Raw genomic sequence first — 23,758 nt, forward strand, 5'->3', positions numbered from 1 at the left:
TGCATTGCTTTTCTCTTGTTGCTCTCAGAATTCTCTGTCTTTGGATATCTATGTCCTTCAATAGGATTGGGAAATTTTCTATCATTATTTCTTCAAATATTCCTTCTGCTCCTTTTCCCTTCTCTTCTCCTTCTGTGACACCCTTGACACATGTTTACATGCTTTTTGCTGTCATTTAGTTCCCTGAGACCATTTTCAATTTTTTCCACTGTTTTCTTCATCTGTTCCTTTGTATATTCACTTTCAGAGGCCATTTCTTCAAGCTTACCAAACCTTTCTTCGGCCTCCTCAAATCTACTATTATATGATTCCAGGTTTTTAAAATTTCATTTATTGCATTTTTCCTTCCCATAAGATCTGGTATTTTTCTATGTATGCTTTCAAATTCTTCTTTGTGCTCATCCAGTGTCTTCTTAATACCTTAATCTCTTTAACCATATCACTGAATTTATTAAGAAGATTTGCTTGAATATCTATGATTAGTTATGTCAACTCCTATATGCCACCTGAAGGCTTATCTTGTTCCTTCAACTTGATGATAGGTTCCTGTTGCTTGGTGTAGATTGTAATTTTTTGTTGGTGTCTTGGCATCTGACTTACTTGAGTATTTATTCTGGGTACTGGTTTTCTCTTTAGTTTAGGGCTTCCTGCCCTTTCTCCCTTGCTGGTTGTGCAGTAGGAGCCAAGGCTGTAACTGTTGCTATATGCTGTGGAGGCTCAAGCTGCTCTCATTGTGCCAAGGTCCAAAGAAGCTTCTCCCAACTTTCTCCTTTGCCAGAGGTAGGGACAGAGTTACAGCTGTGGAAAATGATCCAAGTTGTGCAGGTCTAGACTGTAGTTTCCCAGAGAGACTGATGAAGCTTCATGCCCATTTCTCTCCTGCCTGGGGTGGAGATGGAGCTACAGGTGTGCATAGCAATCTATGCAGTGCAGGCCCAAGATGACTGTAGTTGCCCTGTTAGACCTCTGATTATCAATCTGTGACAGCCAAAAGTACCTGCCATTACCTGGATAGGGTGGTGCAGGGCGTGCCTGCCTCCTCCCTGCCAGAGGTGGGGCTAAAGCCTAGGCTAGGTCTGCAGGCCAATAGGGTGAAAGAAACCAGTTCCTACCATCACTGTCATTTTGGTCAGTCAGACATCCCCTCATGCTGGGGGCAGAGTCAAAATGGCAGTGACTGACCTTTTTCCAACTAGGGCAAATTCACATGCCAGCTCTTCCCAGAGTTGTATCTTAGCAAGCTGAGTCTACCAACCAATAGCCGAAATTGGCACCCAACTGTCTCCTCCTCCCTTGTTTTTGAGAAATGGAGCCTCCAATTCCAGCCACAGAATAACTCCTGCAATGGCTTGTGCCACCAGAGCAGGAGAATCACCAGGCTCCATGGCTTGGCCGGTAATTTCTCAGAGAGGATGGCACAGGTCCCTGCAGCTTCCTTCCTGCTGAAAGTTGCACTGGGGCCTAGGCTAGAGCTGCAGTCTTATCTGGATGGAAAGAAGCTGGTCCTTACCAGCACTGTGATTTTCAGTCCACCCCACTTCCCCTCATGCCAGGTGCAGAGTTAAAATGGCTCCTATCAGCCTCTTTCTGACTTGGTCAGGCTCAAACATTACTTATTCTCAGGATTATACTTTAGCCCACTGAATTTACTCATCAGGAGCTGAAGTTAGTGCACAACTGTCCCTTTCTCCCCCATTTTTGGGAAGTGAATCTTTCAATTCCAGCCACAGAACAGCTCCCGAGGCTGCTTCTGCTTCCAGCAGAGGATGGGCACCAGCCACCATGGCATGGAGCACTCTGCTTATGAGTCTTCACTGCAGATGGGCAGTCTCCTCCTTCCATTCCTTCAAGGATGTGGAAGGTTGCTCTTCTGGCCTCCTGGAGTCCCCCAACAGGTGCTTTAGCTAGCTCCAGATAGCCCTGCGCTTTTACTAACTGCCTCTAGCAGGAGCTGAATCTAGGACCTCCTTATTCTGCCACCATCTTACTGGTTGTCTCTCTAAATAAACTTTTAATATTAGGATAGTTTTACACTTACACAAAAATGGTGAAGGTGTTCAGAGAGTTCACAGATGACCCCCAATTTCCCACATTGTTTTCATCTTACATTCCTGGCACTTTGCTCCGCTAATGAAGCAATATTGATTCACTATTAGTAACCAAACCCCGATTTCATTCAGATTTCATTAGCTTTACCCCATGTCCTCTCCCTGTGCCAGGATCCCATCCAAGATACCATATTACATTTAATACCATCAGGTCTCCTTCAACTCCTCTGGCTGTGATAGTTTCTCATACTTTCCTTTTTTTTCAGTGACCTTGAGATTTTGAGCAGTCTTGGTCAGGATGTGTAGGCTGCTTCTCCATTTGAGTTGGGTTGATGTTTTTACTCATGGTTAGACCAGAGCTATGGGTTTTTAGGGAAAAGGTCATGGAGATGCCATATCTCAACAGAATAGGAAGAGGACATGGCATGGCCCAGGTTCATCGCTGGTGATGTAAGGTTGGTTTCCTGGCCAAGGCAGTGTTTCCAAGGATTCCACAGCCTGAAGTTACTGTTCGCATCCCCCTTCCATTGTCCTCTTTGGAAGGACATCTTCTGTACAGTTCACACTTAAAGGGTGGGGAGTTATGGTCAACTCAGTGAGGGGGGAGCATCTGCATAAACCACTGGGAATTCCTTGTCTTTGGGAGATTTGGCTGTTCTTGCCACATTTAATTATTTATTCAGTCATTTACAGGTTCATGGATATTAATTTTGTACTTTTGACTATAATCCAATTCTGTGCTATTTATATTGTTGTCCATATTGTTCCAGTTTTGGTCATAGAGAGTCATTCCTCTTGACTCCTGAGTCCTTCTGACAGTGTCCTCATGGTTTTATGTTTTGGGCAATACTCACTTTCTGGCACTCCCGTATGTTTCAGACCCATCTTAAGTATTTCCTAGGCCGGGCCTAGATTCAGCCTTTTCTGCAAGGAGCCTTGGTTCAGTTTTTGAGATAATAGTATTAGAAACTGAGGTCTAGGAACTGGGTTTGCTCAGTGCTATTGGGGCATCAATGCTTCTAGGTCCTCAGTAGGGAGAACTAGGAAATGTGTGTATAACAATGCATGTGTAAAACATTTATAATACATATATATATACATATATTAATATTTATACTAAGCTGTATTATAATGAACATGAGTTGATTTCATGTCTCCAACTCTAGTCCAGTATCATATATTTCATTCTGACTTTCTTCTTGCTTATTTGTGACCTCCTACTTCTAAAGTGAGAAATTTGGCTCTCACCACTCACCACATATTTACTTATTGTTCAGTCCTCATACACATGGGCAGTTATTTCAGAATTGTTAACCCCTACCCCATGAGAAAGAATTTTGACAACTACAGTTAGTGCTTTTTTTGCATAGTTCCTTTTGTCTGCACTCTTACAATTTCCAGCCAGCTCCAAAGACCCTCAGTCCAGCAGCTCCCTCCCTTCCTCCTTCAGTGAGATCATGTCATGTGTCTGTAATACAGCTAGATCCTTCTGCCACAGTCTGCACCCATCCTGGGACTCCCTGCCTGCTGGGAAGGTTTTTTAAAGAAGGCACACTTAAGTGTTACTCTTTGTGCTGTAAGGTTATGGGCTTAAACACATGGACAGTGTCATGTATTCACCCTACAGTACCACACAGAGTAGGGTCAGGGCCATAAAATCCCTTGTGCTTCACCTAAACATCCTACACCCTCCCCAAGGTCATGGCAGCCAGGGATCTGCTTTCAGTATCTATAGTCTTTAGTTTCCAGAATTTCTTGTAGATGGAACCAGACAATGTAGAGCTTTCCCAGAGTTGCTTCCTTCACTAGCAAAATGCATTTCTGATTCATCCATGTTCTTGTGTGAAGTAACAGCTCATTCCTTCTGATGGCTGAGTAGTATTGTGTAATATAGATCAATGGATTAGCAGTGTTTTTTACGAGGTACCATGGATTGAATGCATTCCATGGTGGCTGCACCCTTTGGCCTTCCTACCAACAGGAGTGTGGGTTCCTGGGACTCCACATCCTTGCCAGTGCAGGTGTCACCACTCGTCACAGACTGAAAAATGACTCCCACCCCCACCAATGCCCTCTACATCCGAATTCCTGGAACCTGTAATATTACCTTATACAGCAAAAAGGGGCCTTTGCGTATACAATTAATTTAGAGATGGGGGATTAGCCAGGATTATCCCCATGGGACCTAGGTGTGATCACATGGATTTCATAACAGGGAAGTAGGTATGGATTTTACTATACCCAGAGGAGAAGGTGATGAGAAGATGGAGCAGAGATCTGATGTTGTTGGCCTTAAGGTGAGAGTGATGTAGACAGAAGCCACGGAGAGCTGGCAGCCACCAGAAACTGGGAGAGGCAAGATGCAGGTTCTCTCTGCTTGAGCCTCCAGAGGGAGCCAGGCCTGGGGGACACCTTAATTCTAATCAGGGACATTCAGTTTGGATTTCTGACTTCCAGAATTGTGAGAACATAAATTTCTGTTCTTTAAACCACCAAAAGTGAAAATTCATTCCTCTGGCAATAGGAAATGAACCCACCAGTTTACTTTTTAATTTTAATTTAGCCATTCTAACAAGTACGTGCAGGGGCACCTGATGGTGGCTTCATCTGCACTTCCCTAATGACAGTGACGCTGAGCATGATTTTAGGTGCTTATCTGCCATCTGTGTTCTTATTTGAGGTGTCTGTTCAGGCTTTAGCCCATTTTTAAAATTGTGTAGTTTTCTTATTGTTGAGTTTTAAGAGTTCTTTGTGTATTCCGGGCAGAAATCCTTTATCAGAAAAGTGATTTGCAATATTTTATCACTGTTGCTTGAGGCAATGTTAGAACATGAGCTCTCAAGAGAAAATTAGAATTCTAAAAACTTGTATCCATCACCTTCAGCTTGACAGTTTTACAGTACTTACACATTTTTGGTGCAATTTGTGTTAATTTTAACCAATATGACCTTTTAACAATATGTAAAGAAATGTGTCCATACTGGAAGATCTACATAACTCAGTGGGCCAAAGTGTTACTTTAAAATCTTCATGCATTAGTACAAGATCCATTCAATGTGCTAAGACCAAACTGAGGATTTCAATGTCACAGGATGAAATGTTCAACAATAAGATTTCAGACTTCAACTCACCGTTAGAAACTACCACTGTGTGCCTTTTAGAATAGTATGGAAGATGAGTGTCAATCCTCATCTGAAAAGGCTATTCAAAATACTCCTCTCTTTTCCAACAATATTTTTATGTGAGGCTGAATTTTTGGTTCAAACCCAAATAACAGATTGAATATGATATGAAAGTCCAAAGGGTGCTCTATTGAAGCACCTAAGCAATATTTGCAAAAATGTAAATTGATCCACACTCCTTATTACATTGTTTTCTTTTGGAGTGAATTATCCATGTGTAATGAGTTTTGGTATAAGTACTCATCTACAGGAAATAGTAGTCTAAATTCTACTTTGATTTCTAGAATGGTCAGTACCAGTAGAGGCCAACAAAATCTCGTCCGGGTCCTCACTAATGTGTAAGCTGTGAAGCCAGGACCAGGCCTCACTGACGGGCTGACAGAGTGCTGGGTGCAGGGGAGGGGTCGGGCCAGTCAAGGACCCGCTCTCAGCTCTGTGTCTCGCCTGTGGGGCGGGTTGGGGAGTCCCCGGTCCCCGCAGTTTCACTTCTCCCAGCAGGAGTCAGGTCCTTCTGCCCCGACCCTCGTGACGCGGCCCCAGGCTTCCTCCCATTGCGGGCCCGGTTCTGGAGAAGCCAATCGCCGGCCCCGGGGCCCATATATAGAGCCCGCCACGATCCACCCGGGCTCAGGTTCCGCCAGACACAGGACCCGTCCATGGCGCCGGGGACCCTCCTCCTGCTGCTCTCGGGGGCCCTGGCCCTGACCCCGACCCGGGCGGGTGAGTGCGGGGTCGGGAGGCGCTGCCCCGAGGTGGGGGAGGGGATCTGGGGGTCGCAGGACCTCGCAAGCCGCATCCCCCCACGTTGACCCCCCACGCTGACCACCGCCTTTTCTGCCCCCCCCCCGAGGCCCCCACTCCCTCAGGTATTTCAGCACTGCTGTGTCCCGGCCCGAGCGCGGAGACACCCACTACCTCGCCGTGGGCTGCGTGGACGACACGCAGGGCGCGCGGTTCGACAGCGACGCGGCGAGTCCGAGGTTGGAGCCGCGGGAGGCGTGGATGGAGCAGGAGGGGCCCGAGTACTGGGGAGAGCAGACGCGGAGGGCCAGGGAGCTCGCGCGGAATATGCAGGCGGTCCTGAGGATCCTCCCCAGCTACTACAACGAGAGAGAGGCCGGTGAGCGACGCGGGACCGGGGCCCCGACCCGGGAGCGCGGGAGGGACTTGTTCTCGTTTTTGTTTTCAATTTAGACCAGAAGGGGCCGGACCAGTCATTGCCTGGGCTGGGGCGAGCAGGTGGGCGGATCGGTGGTAGGACAGGTGGGCGAGGCTGACTACAGGAGAGGGGCCAGTTTCTCACACCCTGCAGATGATGTACGGCTGTGACGTGGGCCCCGACGGGCGCCTCCTGCGCGGGTACATTCAGTTCGCCTACGACGGCGCCGACTACATCGCCCTCAACGAGGACCTGCGCTCCTGGACGGCGGCGGACACGGTGCCTGAGATTCTCCAGCACAAGTGGGAGGAGGCCAGTGTTGCGCTGTATGAGAAAGCCTACCTGGAGGAGTACTGTGTGAAGTGGCTGCAGAGATACCTGGAGAGGGGGAAGGAAACGCTGCTGCGCACAGGTACAGGGGCCCGGGGCCCTCCCCAATCTCCAGGGGCTGGGCTGCGCCCCCACCTGCGTCCACGGGGAGGGGGAAATCCAGTAGATGCAGGAACACTCTCCTGCCTGGGGCCCGGGGGGCGGGGTCGACCCAGGTGTCCAGACCCCGAACCCTGAGTTACCCCCAGAGGCCCCGCCCTCTGTCAGGACAGTGAAGGGTCCAGCCTCCCCCGGGATGGAGGAGACCATCCCTGAAGCACCTGGGCAGCAGGTCAGCCTTGGGGACCACCAGGACATTCTCAGGCCTTGTTCCTGCAGCTTTTCTGAGCCTCTCAGCCTCCACTAGGTCAGGTCTAGAGGTCCCTGTTCACATCACACACCTGGGGCCTCCTGCACTGGACAGTCTCACCTGACCCCAGAATTTCCAAGAATAAGACTTATCACAGAACCCCGAGTCCAGGCTGGTGTGTGGGGCTTCCACTGCCCACCAAGACTGCCCTGTCCATTCCTGGTGCTCACGTGAGCACTGCTAGAATGACCAGGAGAGAAATGGAATGTTCCTGAAGTTTCTGACCTTCCTGCAGATCCCCCAAAGACACACGTGACCCGCCACCCCTTCTCTGACCATCATGTCACCCTGAAATGCTGGGCCCTGGGCTTCTACCCGGCGGAGATCACGCTGACCTGGCAGCGGGATGGGGAGGACCAGACCCAGGACACAGAGTTTGTGGAGACCAGGCCTGCGGGGGACGGAAACTTCCAGAAGTGGGCGGCTGTGGTGGTGCCTTCTGGGGAAGAAGAGAGATACACATGCCAGGTGCAGCATGAGGGGCTGCCTGAGCCCCTCACCCTGAGATGGGGTAAGTGGGACAAGGTCGGAGCCTCTTCTAGGGAAGCAGGAGCCCTTCTGAGCTCCTCCAGAGGGTCAGGGCTGAGCCTGGGGTCAGATCCCCTGACCTTCCCCCCTTTTCAGAGCCGCCTTCCCAGCCTCCCAGCTTCATTGTGGGAATCGTGGCTGTCCTGGTCATCCTTGGAGTGTTCGTGGTGGCTGGAGTTCTGATCTGGAGGAGGAAGACCTGAGGTAGAGAAGGGGTGGGTCTGAGGTTTCTTTTCCCAGGGTGGTTTCCAGCCCGGGTAGCAGTGTGCCCTGCCCCTTCCTGGTACTGTGAAACCCCTCCTCATACACGTGCCCATCCAGTCTGGGCCTGTTACTACACTTACTTTATAAACCTGTGAGAGAAGTAGGACAATGTCCCCCAGTGATGACGTGGAGGCCTGCAGCAGTCAGAGGGAAGGGGCCACTGAGGACAGACCTCCAGGAGGGCAGAAGGTCCAGCCCATACATCCCCCACTTTGTGTTTCCTGATCCTGCCCCGGGTCTGCAGTCATGGTTCTGGAAACTTCCCTGGATCCAGGACTAGTTCTCAGGACATCATGTCCTGGACTCATTATTTCTTCTTCCACAGATGGAAAAGGAAGGAGCTATGCTTGGGCTCCTTGTATGTGCTGGATGAAGCGGGGAGGTAGTGTGAAGGGTGCAAGGCTGACCTGAGGCTTTGGGGAGTGTAGACGGAGCCCCTGGGGCAGCTCACCCCTCATCACTACTTTTTTTTTTTATTTATTTAACCATCCAATATTTATTTATTTTTAAACAACTGTTTAGGAATCTTCTATCAACTACAAACTGTTTCCCCAATACCGTTGTTACCAGATTCAATCTAGGTTCTTGGCTATGCTGCAGAAATGAATTTCAAGAGCACACCAGATGAGTTAGGCCAGTAATTTATTCAAGTAGGGAGGGAAGAGAAGTGAGAGAAAAATAACAGAAAATGACAGAACAGGGGTCCCAGGTAGTGAGGAAGGTGATGAAAAGGGAAGAAGAGGGCTGATTTACAAGCTACAATTCCCCAGTATAGATTATAAATTCCCAGGTTTACTTGCGTAGCCACATGGCAGAGGAAAATGGTGAAAGCAGTGCAAAGCGGGAAGGGATCAGGCCCAGAGGCAGGACAGGAGGACGAAAAGCCCTCATCACTCCTTGACTCACATCTCCCTGTGGCTCTGACCAGACCCTGTGCTTGTTCCTCTCCAGCCAGCGACAGTGCCCAGGGCTCTGATGTGTCTCTCAAGGCTTCTAGAGGTGAGACCAAGGAGGGCCTGAAAGGGAAAAGGGGATGGGCCAAGAGGACATGCCTGGGTCTTGGGAATTCCTCGGACATGGACATGAGGTCTGTGGAGGGCTGGTCATGACGTCAGCATTTTCAGAGATGACCTGAATGTGCTCTTGATTGTTTTCTTCTGTAGCGTGACAAAGCTGCCTCGTGGGGGACAGAGTGATTCAAGAGCTGTTCACACCCCTCATATGAATTCAAGACCCCCTTCTTTTGGGATTTGAAGACTTTCCTTCCTGGAGCTGACATCTGTGTGTCTGCATTCCTGTTGTATACTGGAGGATGGGGAGGTAACCTGCCCCCTGCCCCCCACTTCCCCCTCACTGACCCGTGTTCCCTGCCCCAACTGACCGTCCTGCTCAGGAGAGCTGGGTGTGGAGTGTCTGCAGCCCTGTTGTACTTCATCGTGCACTCAGCTGCCCCTCGCTTCCTGCCTGCTCCCCCTCACTTCCCTTTGGCCCCCCAGCACCCACCCCCAACCCCAGTGCTAGGCAGCTACTCTCAGGGATCTTGGCCCAAGCAGCATGGTCTCCCTGCCTGTTGACGATGAGGAGTCTCAAGAGAGAAAGATGTGGTGCCTTCCTCATGTCTGCTCTGGGTCCTTGTGGTCAGCCTTGCAGAGGATGACACAGACGTGTTTTTTGTTGGGAGTGAGAGAGGACGTGCTTCTGTCAATACCAGGATGGTTTTTCAGAAAGATTCTGTAAAATACCTGTTGAAGGAGAATAAAAGGCTACAGAGATGCACAAAATGAAATCTACAACCCAGACAAAGGGGGTAAGTGTAGATGCTGCAGAAATTAAGGCTCTCAGAACAGTTGAGGACTGTTTCTACTTTTGCTGTGAAAAAGCTTTTGGCAAATCAGCAGATGTGCCCGTTCCATACAGAAGATGTTAGGAGACCAGTTGGTCATGGTTGTTCTGGGTTCCTGAAGGAGCGGCCTTTAAACAGCTTGAGAAATATGATCTTGCAACCCTGAAATGGATCCTGGAGAACAAAGCAGGGGTTTCATTTATTAAGAGACTTTTCCTAAAGCCTAAGAAACATCTAGGTGGTCCTGTGGTGGTAACTGCTGGTGAAAGGTCAATACGGTCTCCATGTGGAAGTTGTGGCCCCATCAAAGTGAAGACCGAAGCCACAGAAGATTCTGGCATTTCCCTACACATGGCAGCTGTGACCATAAAGAAGAATCTGAAGCCCCTGACTGTTCTCACTCCAACCTCCAAGGAAGCCATCACTCTTCCAAAGGCAATGATGGAACAGAAATGGAAGCAGCAGCCGAAGGTTCTACCCAACATGTTGCTTCAGAAACGGGTGAGGATCCTGAGGTTGATGTGACTATTGAAGATGAAAAGACAGTGAGCCACCACAGTCCCCAGTTACTGAGACTGCAATTCTGGAAAACGGAAAATGAGGGAGTTCAACTTTGAGAAATGGAATGCTCAAATTACTGGTCGACATAAGCAAGCTGAAGAGTTGTTTGAAAGAAAACATGCTCAAGTCATAAAAGCCAAAAGTCCTGGGATGATCCCATATCTCCTTTTCCAGTCACATGTTGGAGATCTTTTTGTAGAAGGAATTCCTTTTAGATGGCCTTCTATTTATGGACTTCCTCACAATAAGATATTATTAATACTTGCAAAGGGAGGCATTCATTTTGTGATTAAGAAGCATGTATTTCTGAATTCAATACATGAAGCTTTATAACTTGATAAACCAGCATCAGTAGTAAAGGAAGAAGTGTATGTCAGGGTCATGAAATTAGAAAAGATGGTACATCAAATTTTCTGCAAAAAAAAATTTAAAAAAATTTTTGAAGACTTGGGGAATACTGAAGCCAAGGCTGTACCTTACCAGAAATTTGAGGCACATTCCAATTATTTCCATGTGGAACGTGTACCAGAAAACACTCCTTTTAGAAGTCCCTCATGGTATGGAATTCCAAGACTGGAAAAAAGCATTCAAGTGGGCAATCAAGTTAAATTTGTCATTAAAAGACCAGAGGGAGCCCAGGCGCGCCTCCTGGCAACACGGCGCTCCCGCCAGCTCGGAACCGCGGAGCTAGTGAGCGCGCCCGCCGAGCCCAGAGCCCAGTTGTCTGCGCGCCCAGGGCCTCTTCCTGCGACCATGGCGGCCGCCGCGCGACTACTGCGCGCGGTTATCTCGGGGGCCCCGGGGTCGGCCAAGGGCACCGTGTCTCGCATCACCACACACTTAGAGCACCTCTCCAGCGGGGACCTGCTCTGAGACAACATGCTGAGGGGCACAGGTATCAATTTGCTGAATCTCCTGTGTTTTATTTAACCAGTCCTCTGTTGGTGGGCATTTAGCTTATGGCATGACTGCTGTCAACATGTGCCTGCTTCACAAATTGGGGGTGGGGTGAAAGGAAGTATATGGAAACTGTATTTTCTGTATGGTTTTTCTGTAAATCTACAATGTCAATGTCTGTAATTTAAAAATTAATTAATTTTTAGAAGGGGAGGGTAGAAGTAGAAGGAGGAATGCAGAGTTCTCCTCTGGTGCCCGTCCCATCTGGAATCCTGGAATCTCTGGGCTGTTTTTTAACAAGGAAAACAAAAACCAGTGGTGGGGTGTCATGAGATTGTTATTATAGATGTTTTGTATCTCAGGACTAAGAATAAATTCTCAATAAATAGTTGTAATTAGAAGGAAATAAAAGATCAGAGGGATATGGATGTGGCCCAAGGGATTAGGCATCTCCCTCCCATGGGTGGTCCTGGTTTGGTTCCTTGTGCCTCCTAAAATGAAAATAAGCACTCAGCAAACATAAAAAATGAGAGGGGTGGCTAGAAATAAATAAATAAATCTTTTTTTGGATAATTTTTAAATTTTTATTTAATTGTCTCTTTTTTAAAGATACATAGATCAAAAAAAATGTTACAATACAAAATATGAGGTTCCCATATACCCCAAACCCCACCTGCCCACATTCCTCCCACATCCACAACCTCTTTCATCATTGTGGCACATTCATTGCATTTGGTGAATACATTCTGGAGCACTGCTACATAACATGGGTTAGAGTTTACATTGTAGTTTATACTTTCCCCAGTCCATTCAGTGGGTTATCCCAGGATATACAATGGCTTGCATCTGTCCCTTCAATATCATTCAGGACAACTCAAGTTTCTGAAAATACCCCCACATCACACTGCTTCTTTCCTTTCCCTGCCCTCAGCAACTCCTGTGGCCACTGCCTCCACATCAATGATACAAATTCTTCCATTCCTAGAGTTACAATAGCTTCTATCTTAGAATACCTGTGGCTGATGGATGCGATTCTCCTGCTTGCAGCTGTAGACACTCTCCGTTCCCTGGTATGGTGGTTGACCATCTTCATCTCCCTGTTAGCTGACCAGGGTAAGTCCAATGAACCAGAGAGTAGGTGTTACAACTCTGCTGAGGCTCTGGGCCCAGCTGGCACATGGCCAGTCTAGAGATGCAAGTCTCCTGAGTATATACCAACTCCAGCGCCAACTACAGTTTCAGCAAAAGTGACAAAAGAGACATGTAGAAAGGTCACAACTGAGTCCAACTCCATCACACTCGGGAGCACAAATTCCAAAGTAGAGCCCACTGGCAAGGCACCAGACCTATCTGCCATGACTGTTAGAACCTATGAGTCTCTGTAGTCCACAGGAGCACCAGCACCTAGGGTTGTATCTACTTTGGCCATCTCTGGGATCCTGCTGAGAGTTGTGTAAGCATGACCCCTCTGATGACATCCTCACTCATTTTGAAGTCCATTAGCCATATAAACTCATGTGTCTTTACCATTTTCCCCTTTTATTCAAGATCTTTTTTCTAGTTACATCACCATCTGGTGGTTGGTAGAAATCCCTCAGTGCCAAGGAGGCTCATCCCTGGGAGTCATGTCCCACATTAGGGGAAACACAATCCATTCACATGCTGAGTTTGGTTTAGAGAGTGGCCACATTTGAGCAGCATGGAGACTCTCAGGAGGTGACTTTTGGGGGCACCCTGCAGCTCTAGACCTAGTTGAAATTTCAAGCACACTGTCTCATAAAAATAGTCATCAGTATCAAGGACCCATCATTGGACCATCCTTCTTCACTGGTCTTTGCCCTTGCACTTTGGTGATTGTTGCTATTCCATTGGGGAATGTGACAGCACTCCCCCAGCTAGGAACTCAGTACTCCCTCAGTTGTCATCTGTAATACCACCTACTATGACAATACCCAATGAATATCCAAACATTTTTATATACCTTTTGTGATGGTTAGACTGTTGTGTCAACTCAGCTAGGTAATTGTGCCCAATTGTTTGGTCAAGCAAGCACTGGGCTAACTGTAAAGAAGGGCATTTATGGACTTAGTCACCATTGACTTCATTGCAGTGGTAAATCATAGATAGCTGAGTACAGTTACATCAATCAGGGAGATCGCCATCAACAATGTGTGACGCTTAACCCAATCGTTGAATGCCTTAAAAAGGGAAGTGATTCCAAGATTGAGAGAGAATTTCCCAGCTCATCTTTGGACAGCCAACATCTCTGAGAACTGATCAAGAACCTTCATTGGACTTCCATTGCTGCCCCTGGCTGTAGCCTGCCTGCAGAACCTGGACTTATGCATCCCCACAGCTGTATGAGAGACTCTTATAAAATTGCATGCTGTTGACAGATATCTCCTGTTGATTCTGTTTCCCTAGAGAACCCTGACTAATACAGCTTGGTGCCAGGAGTGGTTCTTGAGGAACAGAGTCTGGAACATGGCGTATCTGAGGTGTCTAGGAGTTCTGCAATTGACTCTTTACTCTCATTTGACTTAAGTGCATGGATGACTCCCTTTCCAACAAGAAAGAGGCTGTTAACAGTCCATGGCACATGTTGGCAGTTGAGGTACACAAAATAGCATCACTGGATTCCCCTACTTCCACACCTATAAGAAGCAAGGATCTGGGTGAGAGTGTTTCCAACACCTTAACAGAGTTTTGTGGAGTCAAACAGTGTAATGATGTTGGCTGACTCCTCCTAGATACTCTGGATATTGTTACAAAAGAAAGAGATGAGTCAAAGCCTTCAAATTTGAAACTTAAATGCCACATGAATGATGGGAAAATTTTCTACATGTGCTCCAAAAGAAAATCTTGTCTCCTATAGCCACAGGCTTGGAATATCTGAGAACCAAACTCAGGCTCTCACTGTATGAGTAGGGGAATTACAAAGGAAACTAAAATCTCAACTCCACAGGGTTTCTGCAGTTAAAGTGAAGGCATTGATTGGAAAAGAGTGGAATACAGAGATTGGGATGGAGACATATGGGATGATGATAATAATGATGGAGGCCTTGGAACCCTGAATTCTGCTGAGACTTTACCAAATAAGCCTGCTCTGGCCTGCCCTGTCAAGACCACACCTTGTCGACATTGTGTCATCCAGCCTCCAGCCTGCCCCAGGAAGTCTGGACCTCCTCCCAGCCCTGAAGCACATGCCAACCAAACTCCAGCATGCACTGCCTAGCCTCCAGTCTGCCCTGAGCAAACTGCCTTCCTACCCCTGCCTAAGAGATGAGTCCTGTCTCACCAAAAGAAAATGAAAGGGGATGCTCTGAGATCAGGACCTTGCAAGGTATTTCTAATCCTTCTCCTTACCCACCTCCACCACCTCTCTTGTCTTCCAGACCTATTACTAGATTAAAATCACAACAAACTCCCAAAGATGAAATACAAAGTGTGACCCATGAGAAAGTACAGTATATATGGAAAGAACTGCATGAGTTTTCCAACTTATATAGACAGAAATCAGGGAAATTTGTGTGGGTATGGATACTAGAGGTGTGGGATAATGGGGAAAGGAATATAAAGTTGGATCAGGCTGAATTTACTGATATGGGCCCACTAAAGCAGAAATTCTGGATTCAACACTGTAGGTCAAATAGTTAGAAAGGGCTCTAACAGTTTTTTTGGGTGGGTAATTGAAAATGGGCCAACAAATGGCCTAGCATGTCTGAGGTTGAGATGCCGATTTGCCCTGATACATAGTAGAAGAGGGAATTGAAAGGCTTAGGGAGATTGGAATGCTAGAATGGATTTACCATTTGAGAGCTGTCCACCCACCCCAGAACTGTCCAGGGGACACATCATTAACCAGGACCATGAGGAGTAAATTTGTAAGACTAACTCAACCTTCCCTGAAGAGCTCTGTGAATGCTCTTCTCTGTAGTCTAGATATTACTGTAGGGAGGTCTGTGATGGAATTAAAATCCTTAAACATTATGGGAATGATCAGATGTCAGTCTGAAAAAATCAAGTATTGGCAGTTAATCACCAAAGTCAAGGTGGATGCGACTACTGCAATGAAAGGCCGATTCAAAAAAGCACTCAAAATAATCTGAGTCACATAGAGTTATGGCATTGGCTAATGCATCATGGGGCACCTAGAAGTGAAATAGATGGGCAGTCTATGAAATTTCTTCTGGATCTGTATAAACAGAAGAGTTCCAGGTCGAGTGAATGAAACCCTAACTCAAATTACAGACACAGAGTATCACGGCCCCTTAATCAATTCCCAGACTTGAAACAGTTTACAGACCCAGAGCCCCTTGAATGAGGAGGAGGCCAGGTCTCCCTGGGGAAGAATCTTGTTAAACTGACCAAAATGTATACTGTTCATCATCCTCCCGCCTGTCCCCAAGGAGATCAATGGCCTTTTACCAGAGTAACTGTGCATTGGGGAAAAGAAAATGATCAGACATTTCACAGATTATTAGATACGGGCTCAGAAGTGACAGGAGACCCAAACATCACTGCGGTCCACCAGTCAGAGAAGGGGCTACTTCTGGTAGGACCACCAGAACCCTCTGCTTCCCTCTGGCGCAGACATGGTCCTTCCGCCCACTTCACTGGAGGACAGAAGAAGAGCCTCTGGCTTCTTTACAGCAAGGCCCCCTCTTACCAGCAGGTCACTCAGGGTGATTGCTCAGGTCACAGCCATTCGCAGTACGGTTTTGTAAGGAAGCTCACGAGGATGAGGGCTTGGCTGCCTTCAAAACCCCAGATCCTGGGCTTCAGGAGTGAAGCCTCCACAGCCAAGATGAGTAGAATCTTCTGTGTGGGAACCTGGGCTGCTGGTGAAGGCAGGTTTCTTTAGGGGCTGGGCAGGAGGATGAGAGAATGAGGATCTACCTTGAAAGGAGAGAGAGCTAGAGCCATAGGGCAGGGAAGGGAGCCGTCACTCTGATGTGATTCGTAAGGTGCTTTGTCAAGGTGTTTTAGCAGCAGCCTGCTCCTGTGTCCAGATAATAACAGGAATAATAAACATTTAGGAGTTAGCCAGACCTGAGTAAAGCCTCATTTCACAGGATGATGGGTTCTGGTGCTTGCTCCACTGTCACCAGGGAAGTCCTGGTCACAGTGACAGGGTCCCCCCTCAGCAGCCCCCCAATTGTCCCCATAGAGCCACTAGCCCAAGGCTTTCACTCCACACGTGACATGCACAAAGTCTGGTCACTCACTTTATCACACTCTCTGTGGCCCTAGAGAAGTGGCCTGGAAGAATCAGATCAGGAGGGGCCTGGGTCCAGCAGGGGAGGAGGCCCAAGTCCTGCTCAGTGATGCAGCCACAGTGGACGTTGAGAGGAGCAGCCTCGGCTGTAAATTTAGTGCCAGCCTAAGAGTCCTGATTTTCCCATGTCGATTATTTGAAGAGTTTTTTATTTTAGATTTTCCCCCTAAAACTGGTGGCGCCCGGCTGTGCTGTGCCCTAGGCCAGCCAAGCCTGCCCCTGCTTCTCCACTGGAGGAGCAGACAAGGTGGAGCATGCGGGAGGATAAAATCAAATCAAAACCCCGGGCTGCTCTGACTGCGCCGCTGCCCCTTCCCCTGGACCCCAGGGCCGGTACTGAGGCTCCCTGTGCCCCAGCCTTTCAGGTACCAGGAACCTTCCTTCCCGAGTTAAGGAGGAAAAGGCTTGGCCGAGAAAGCCATGGAGATCGGCGCGCGAGTCTGGGAATCCAGGAAGGTCTCCCGTCTAGGGCCAGGTGGCGCCCACCAGACAGGACGTGCTCAGTGCTGCCCACGCCCCCTCAGGGCCTCCCGGGCTGCCCCCCTCGCTTTCAGCCCCTGCCCCTGCCCCACCGCTGCTTTCCGGCCACATCCCCACTTGCAGGGGAACCCCGGAGAGAGGCCCTCGCTGTTCAGGGGGCTGTGGGGAAACCCCGCTTTCACCCAGCACCCCTCCCCGATGGCCTGTCCTTGGCCAGGGCCAGACTCGGACTGCTCTGCGGGTCCAGGGAGCCCTCAGGGCAGGGGTCCTTAACCAGGGTCCTTGAGCTTGAATTGAAATTCAAAAACACATTCTTCTTGTGGGGACGTGCTGGTCGGGTGTTATGTATTTATTAAATAGTACACAGTGTAGTGTGGACGAGGGAAAGGGTCTGTGGAACAAAATGATTAAGGCCCCTGCTCTAGGGGGGAGAGCGAGCAGCCTCAGGAGAGCTGGCAGGATGCAAAACATGGAGAGCAGGTGAGTGCCCTAGGACAGGTGAGGGCCTGGAGCAGGTGAGAATAAGTGTGGGGGCAGAGGCCTGCCCTTGGCCCGGTCCCCTTTACTCAGTTTCCCCATCTGTCTCTCGAGGACAGAGGGTGACCACTCTTCTACCTGACCGCCAGATGGTGCTTCAACATCTTGCATCACAAATTGTGGCCCAGGCCCAGAGCAGCTTCCTAGCATCACCCAGTAGCTTGTTAGAAATAAGCTTTGCGGCCCACCCAGACCTCAAGAATCGGCACCTGCCTTTAACAAGCTCCCCAGGTTGTCTGCACGTCAATTGGGAAGGACCGACATAAGGGTCTCTATCAGAATGAGGAGGAGGAGGGTCTAAATTACAAAGCAATTGAAAAGTAAAAGCTATATTTTGAAAGTGGGACAATATTTATTCAATTCAATAAAGATTCTGGCACAGTGCTGGGAATAAAACAATGGCTCGATGGATGTTTGTGAATGATAACAGCTATGCCAGTAACTAATATTTAATTGAGCACTTACTACATGACAGGACTGTTCTCAATGAATTCATTTAGTCCTCACAGCTACTATGGGGTAGGTGCTATTATTCTTCTCATTTGATATCTGAAGATGTTGTGGGGGCAAAAGTTTCAATAATGTGGTCTGTTTCACTCTAACAAGAGTCAGAACAGAGAACCCAAGCAGCTGGGCTCTGGGGCTCTTGTGCAGATGTGGTCCTGATGGGCTGGAATGGAGCTCCCAATGCCCCAGCTCTTTGCCTGAATCTCTTTGCAGGTAGAACACCAAGTTGTGTGAGGGAAGTGGAAATAGAGAGAGCTGTGATGTGTTCTTTATGGGCATCGGCAGTGTAGCAGGTGCTGGGTGCAGTGTGAAGACATGGGAGAAGCCTTCTGGGGTCTGGGGAGAGAGGTGCACCTCCCTCCAAGGTCAGTATCAGGCACACAGGGCCTGCCCTTGGGGAGTGGAGGGGATGCCCCAGGAGAGGGGATCACTGAGGGAAAGCTTACTGGGGTGGGAGGTGGGAATACTTGGAGTTGGTAGAGAGCAGAAGGGCAGCTGACAGGAATGTGGTGGGCTGTGGCCCTTCCCCTGCACTGAGAACGTTCCCATCATCTCTGGGAGTTGAGTATTTTCCTGTGGAGGGTGTGGATCTCTTTAACAAGGTCAGAGAAATGGGCTCTGGACTCATGGAAGTCTTCATTTCATCTCTGCAGACAAATTGGTAGCCAGTTAAGTCCAAATTCCTAGTAAGCGAGACTAAACTCACAGAAAAGGAAGCTCTTGGGTCTGTGGTGACAATTAGATGGTGTCTCCTCTCTCCCCAGCTGCCAGGGCAGGAGGCTTTCAGTTAGACCTAAGAGGAAGGGGCAGTGGGGGCAGTGGAGATGGGGGAGACGTGGGCATTACCTCTGCTCGCCTCCAGAGGGCGGTATGACACAGGGTGGAAAGCAGCCTTCAACCAACTTTCTAACTTGTGTGCTGTTTTATCCAAGGGGGAGGGGACAAGTGGAGATGAAAGGAAATACACATTACAGTGAAAAATCCCCTGGTTGGCCCACTGCTAGCACTGGCTGGTGACCTTGTCGAGCACTTCATCCTCTGGGGTTGTTTCCCCAGGAGCCCCAAGGCCCTTCCAGACTCCTGGACAAGCAGGTGAGAGGCACCTCCTGACTCAGTGGTACCTGGTTCAGCCCCTCCACTCATGGAGGGCACACAGCACACGGCAAGTGTTCTCTTCCCCTCCCAGGGCAGACGGCTAATGCCTGAGCACTGAGCAAGGAAAACGCCTGTATTCCAGAGCCTGCCAAACCCTGGAAGCTGCCCTTCCACACAGCATTTGAGAGTTCTGGAGGAAAAAGGGGGAGTTGGGTTGGAAAGAGGAGTGGAAGTCACCTCTGGTCCTCTCGGGTTCCATATTTTGTTGCATTCTATAGAAGATAGTTCCCCTTAGAATTTTGCATTTTAAATTGTTTAGACACTGGCTTGAGTACTAAAAATTTCATAGATTAAATACATGTTCCAGGATGAGTCTAAAAACATTATTTATAATCATTTCTGGGTAAGGAGGTGTCCCCCGATACCAAAACTCAGTTTTTGAATGATGTGAATCTTTGAGCACAGCCCTGTGGTGGGCTTCGGTGTTTGTGTGAGTGAATGACATGATGTGAATATCAGAGCACCCATGCTCCCCTTTAGAGACATCCTCGAGGGGGACAGTGAGAGCCCCCTCCCCAGGAAATGTAGTGTTTAAAGGAGGCAGGCTGGGGAACGGGCCTCCCTGTTCTGGGTGACTCTGACGTCCTACAAAAGAGAACAAGAGCAGAACTTGGCTCCACACGCCCTTCCCTGGTCCTGCTCGTCCTTCCTCCTTGAAGTACCAGCTCAAAGGCCCCTCCTGAGAGAGCGCCCCCTGCTGGAGGACCTGCTCCTGCAGCTCTTTCACCTTGACTTTCCTCACTAATGGAGCTGCCTGTTCCCCTGTGCTGGTTCCTGTCTCCACCTCGTCCTGGGAAGTGTTCTGCCTCCAGCAGTTAAGTGTGTGGAGATCAGGGACTGGAGCTTGAGTTATCAGTCAGGCCTCGGGATGTAAACCAGCTCCGCTAACTGGGTAGGATGATGCTGGTGATACCACAGCAGTCACCACCTCCTACAGTTTTCCTGGGTGCCAGGACTGCGCTGAGCATTTGCCTTGATTAGTTTTTCTAATCTTAGTCACAGCCCTGTAAGGAAGTACTATTCATACTCTGTTGTCTACAGAGACTAAGAAACTTGCCAGGACCCCACAGCTAGAAGGGCCATCTCAATCCCAAGACTCACCCCAGCGCCCTAACAATAACCAGTGACCAGGGCGGTCACTGCATCATCATCCTCATCTCCTCTCTGGGCTGAAGGAGTCAGGTATCCCCCAGCCCCCCATTAGAAACAATCCCCAACCCCTCCTCCTTCTCTCCAGCATCTCCCCAAAGGGCATTCTGCCTCCCTCTTCTATCCCATGTGGTGGAGAGTCACTCGCATTTATGAACCCGCATGCTGGCGGCTGACACTTCTCCAGCTCCTTGACCAGGGCCCCAAGCCTGCAACTTCCTCAGGGACCTTCTGGACTTAGTCCTCGTGCTCCTGCAGGACCTGCTCCAGCTCCCTTGACCTGGCCATCAGGGGGCACTGCCGTCTTCCAGCTCCAGCTGCAGCCTCTCAACAGCTGCTTCCACCTGTTGTTTCTTGGTTTCCATCTGAGCCTGTGAGGGGTAGAAGGACAGGCATGGTTAGGGAGGGGCTCACAGAGCTGGGCTCCAGGAGGATCACTGAAATATTTACTATTGATTAACGTGACAGGTGATGGAAGAGTTTTAGTAAAGGATGAAAGTGATGGCAGCACAACCTTATGGGGTAATGAATACTGACTTGAAAGTGGTTAAAATGGAAATTTTTATGCTGTATATATGTTGCCACAACAAAAACTTTAAAAACACACATAAAACTGTACACTATGAAAATTGAACGCTATTGTAAACTATGGACTACAGTTAGTGATATAATTATAGAGATGCTGGTTTATCAGTGATACTGAAGCTACCTCACTATTGAAGAACATTAATAGGGAAAGATGCATGCAGGGGTAGGGCGGTGTATGAGAAACCTGCCTGGTTTTCTGTAAACCTATAACTACTGTAATGAAAAGAAAGAAAAGGACAAGAAAGGGTAGGGAGTAACTAGCTCCAAGGCTTTCCCCAAATAGCACCATGGCAGAAATGGCTGGTCCAGGATGAGCTGACCACAAGGAGGGCGTCTTATCCAGAGATTCCATAATGATGCCACATGACGCTCCCAGAGCCATATGGAGCTAAAAAATCCTTCCATGTCTGGTAATAACATCCTAACCCTATAAAACCTTGGCAGGGGAAAATGGGCTGATAATGGTTATTTTTAGAGAGGAAGTGAGGACAAGGGAAGGTGGAATTAGCATCAGCAAGTTGAGTAGAAGAGCATGTGGCTGGTCTCGGCCACGTCTCCACCTATGGGGTGAGCTTTGATGGGAGCTGAGGGGAGCTGGGGAGATCTTCCTGTCCCAAGACTCTCTCCCTGGTCAAGTGTCAGAAATCCCCTCACTTTGATTTTTCCCTTGGATGACTTCGTAGCCATGCCATGCCCTGAGCCTGCAGTCCTCAATTGGCCTCATGGCCAGGACTAGAGTCCAGGCGCCAGCTGAGCCTTCAGCCTGAGCCCCCGTCCCCCAAGGTGGTGCCCTCAAGTAGGCTGGAGCACCATGGCCTGAGAACCCAAGGACCTGGGCGCTGGTCATTTTGCAGGAATGTGGGCTTGGCCATGCTCTCTGAGTGCCACACCCTGGACCTCGGTTTTCTGCTCTGTAAAAATGGCTGATCCAGAAATTTGGATCTTCGACTAGAGAATTCAGAACCACTTCTGCTCTGTTGCTCTGTGACTCCACAGCCTGGATTCTGAATGCCCCTGTGCAGATGGGGAGTGAGTGAGGGGTGTCTGCCTTTCCTTCCTTCCCTGGACAGACACCAGAGAGCAGCCCTCCCAGGCCATGGAGAGGACACTGAAGGAGGGGCAGGGGAGCGGCCTTCACCAGAGCACCTGGAGCTCCTGGGCTTTGCGGCACTCCATGTCCTCATCTCATCTCCCTCCACACTCAGAGATGCCAGCACCTCCTGAGATGTTCCTGTGGAGAGGCAAGAGGGGCAGAGAGAGGTGGAGGAATTAGCACCTTAACTCACATACAGGCATCTGCCATGGGTGGAGCACACTGTTCGGGGCTGGGATGTGAAGGTGTAAAGGCTGATCATTGTCCCTAAAGAGAGCACCATCTAGGAAGGGGGCATCCCCAGTGGTCAAGAGGCAGACATTGAGGTGTGCACAGAGAGGAAGAAACAGGAGGGAAGGGTTTTAGACAGCACAAAGCATTTATTTATTTTTAGGAGGTACTGGGGATTGAATCCAATACCTCATACAAGGAAGCAGGCACTCAGCCACTGAGCTACACCATTCCCTGCCCAAAACATTTCAACTAGACCTTGAGAGAGAATCTCAGCTGCACAGGAGAAGGAGAGGAGAGCAGTCCAGGAGGAAGGGCTTACCTGTGGGCAGCCTCAGAAGTAAGAAAGATTAAGACAGTTCAGGAGAGTAGGTGTGGCTCAGCCTGGCTGGACACAGGAGCCTTGGGGAGGGGAGCTGGAGAGGGAACTGAAGGGAAGGCAGCATCCTGCCTGCAAAGCCTGTGTGAGCTGCTGCCTGGGATTCACAGATGCCTTTGGGGAGGGGGGATCCATGAAGGGGCTCTGAGAAGAGCAGGATGAGCTCTGTCTCTCAGGAGGGGGAGATGGAAGGGGTGAGAATGGAGAAGGGAACGTCCCAAGAGCACCCCGATTCTGCTGAGAGCTGGGGAGGCCTGGCTGTGGGGAAGGCAGAATTAAACACCGAAGAATGGACACAACCAATCCAAGGTCCACAGGATGGAGGAATAGAATATGGATTAGAGTTAACTTACTGATATTCTATTCATGAACTATTGTGATTAGTAATCGAAGAAAATGTGGCATTGGTGTGGAGAAAGTGGCCATGGCAGCTGCTGGGTGTGGGGAATGGAAAGAAGAGATGAGATGTGGAGGCATTTTCGGAACTTGGAGTTGTCCTGGGTGGTGCAGCAGGGACAATTACTGGATATTGTAGGTCCTCCCATGGCCCACTGGATGGAACGTGGTAGAGTGTGGGCTATGATGTGGGCCATTGACCATGAGGTACAGCGGTGCTCAGAGATGTATTCACCAAATGCAATGAATGTCTCATGATGATGGAGGAGAATGTCACTATGGGGAAAGTAGTGGGGTGAGGGGGGTGGGGGATATATGGGGATTTCATGTTTTTTGAATGTAATATTAAAAAATGAATAAAGACAAAAAAAAAACCACCGAGATGTTTCTGGGGAAGCCTCTTCAAGACCTGGTGACCGGAGGATGAGCCAGCTCTGAGAGGCAGGCAGCGGGCAGTGCCCTTGACCCCAGGGGACACCCCTGCAGTGCTGGGCTCCTCTGCTCCTCCCTTTCTCAAAAAGAAGGGATGCACCTGTAGGATGCCCTTCTCTTCCCCCCTTCCCTGGACCCCAGTTCAGGATTGTGGTTAGTCCATGGCTCAGGCGGATCCTGGGGTCCAGGTGCACCTGCCCACAGCCAGCAGGGGGGTTCCTTCTCAGGTGGGGTTCTGCGGGCAGCGAGGCCAATTCTTCATAGGGTAGCCGCAAGGCTGGCTTCATGTGGAGAGTCCTGTGAGGCTGGAGC

The 23,758-nt window shown here is 49.1% G+C and overlaps 1 protein-coding gene and 1 pseudogene across 1 annotated transcript; both read left to right on the forward strand.

Moving 5' to 3' along the window:
• The first annotated feature begins 5,791 nt into the window (after positions 1–5,791).
• LOC101430113 (saoe class I histocompatibility antigen, A alpha chain-like) lies at positions 5,792–11,802 on the forward strand. Its single transcript, XM_012526483.4, has 7 exons — positions 5,792–5,950; positions 6,081–6,350; positions 6,526–6,801; positions 7,364–7,639; positions 7,753–7,860; positions 8,872–8,919; positions 9,084–11,802. The coding sequence occupies exons 1-5, from the start codon at positions 5,887–5,889 to the stop codon at positions 7,857–7,859; spliced, it is 993 nt and encodes a 330-aa protein (XP_012381937.1). The 5' UTR covers positions 5,792–5,886; the 3' UTR covers position 7,860; positions 8,872–8,919; positions 9,084–11,802.
• LOC101429658 (general transcription factor II-I pseudogene) lies at positions 8,029–11,802 on the forward strand (annotated as a pseudogene).
• Positions 11,803–23,758: the final 11,956 nt, after the last annotated feature.

This window comes from Dasypus novemcinctus, chromosome 22 (genome assembly GCF_030445035.2).
Source record: "Dasypus novemcinctus isolate mDasNov1 chromosome 22, mDasNov1.1.hap2, whole genome shotgun sequence".
In the NCBI taxonomy this organism is placed as follows: Eukaryota; Metazoa; Chordata; class Mammalia; order Cingulata; family Dasypodidae; genus Dasypus; species Dasypus novemcinctus.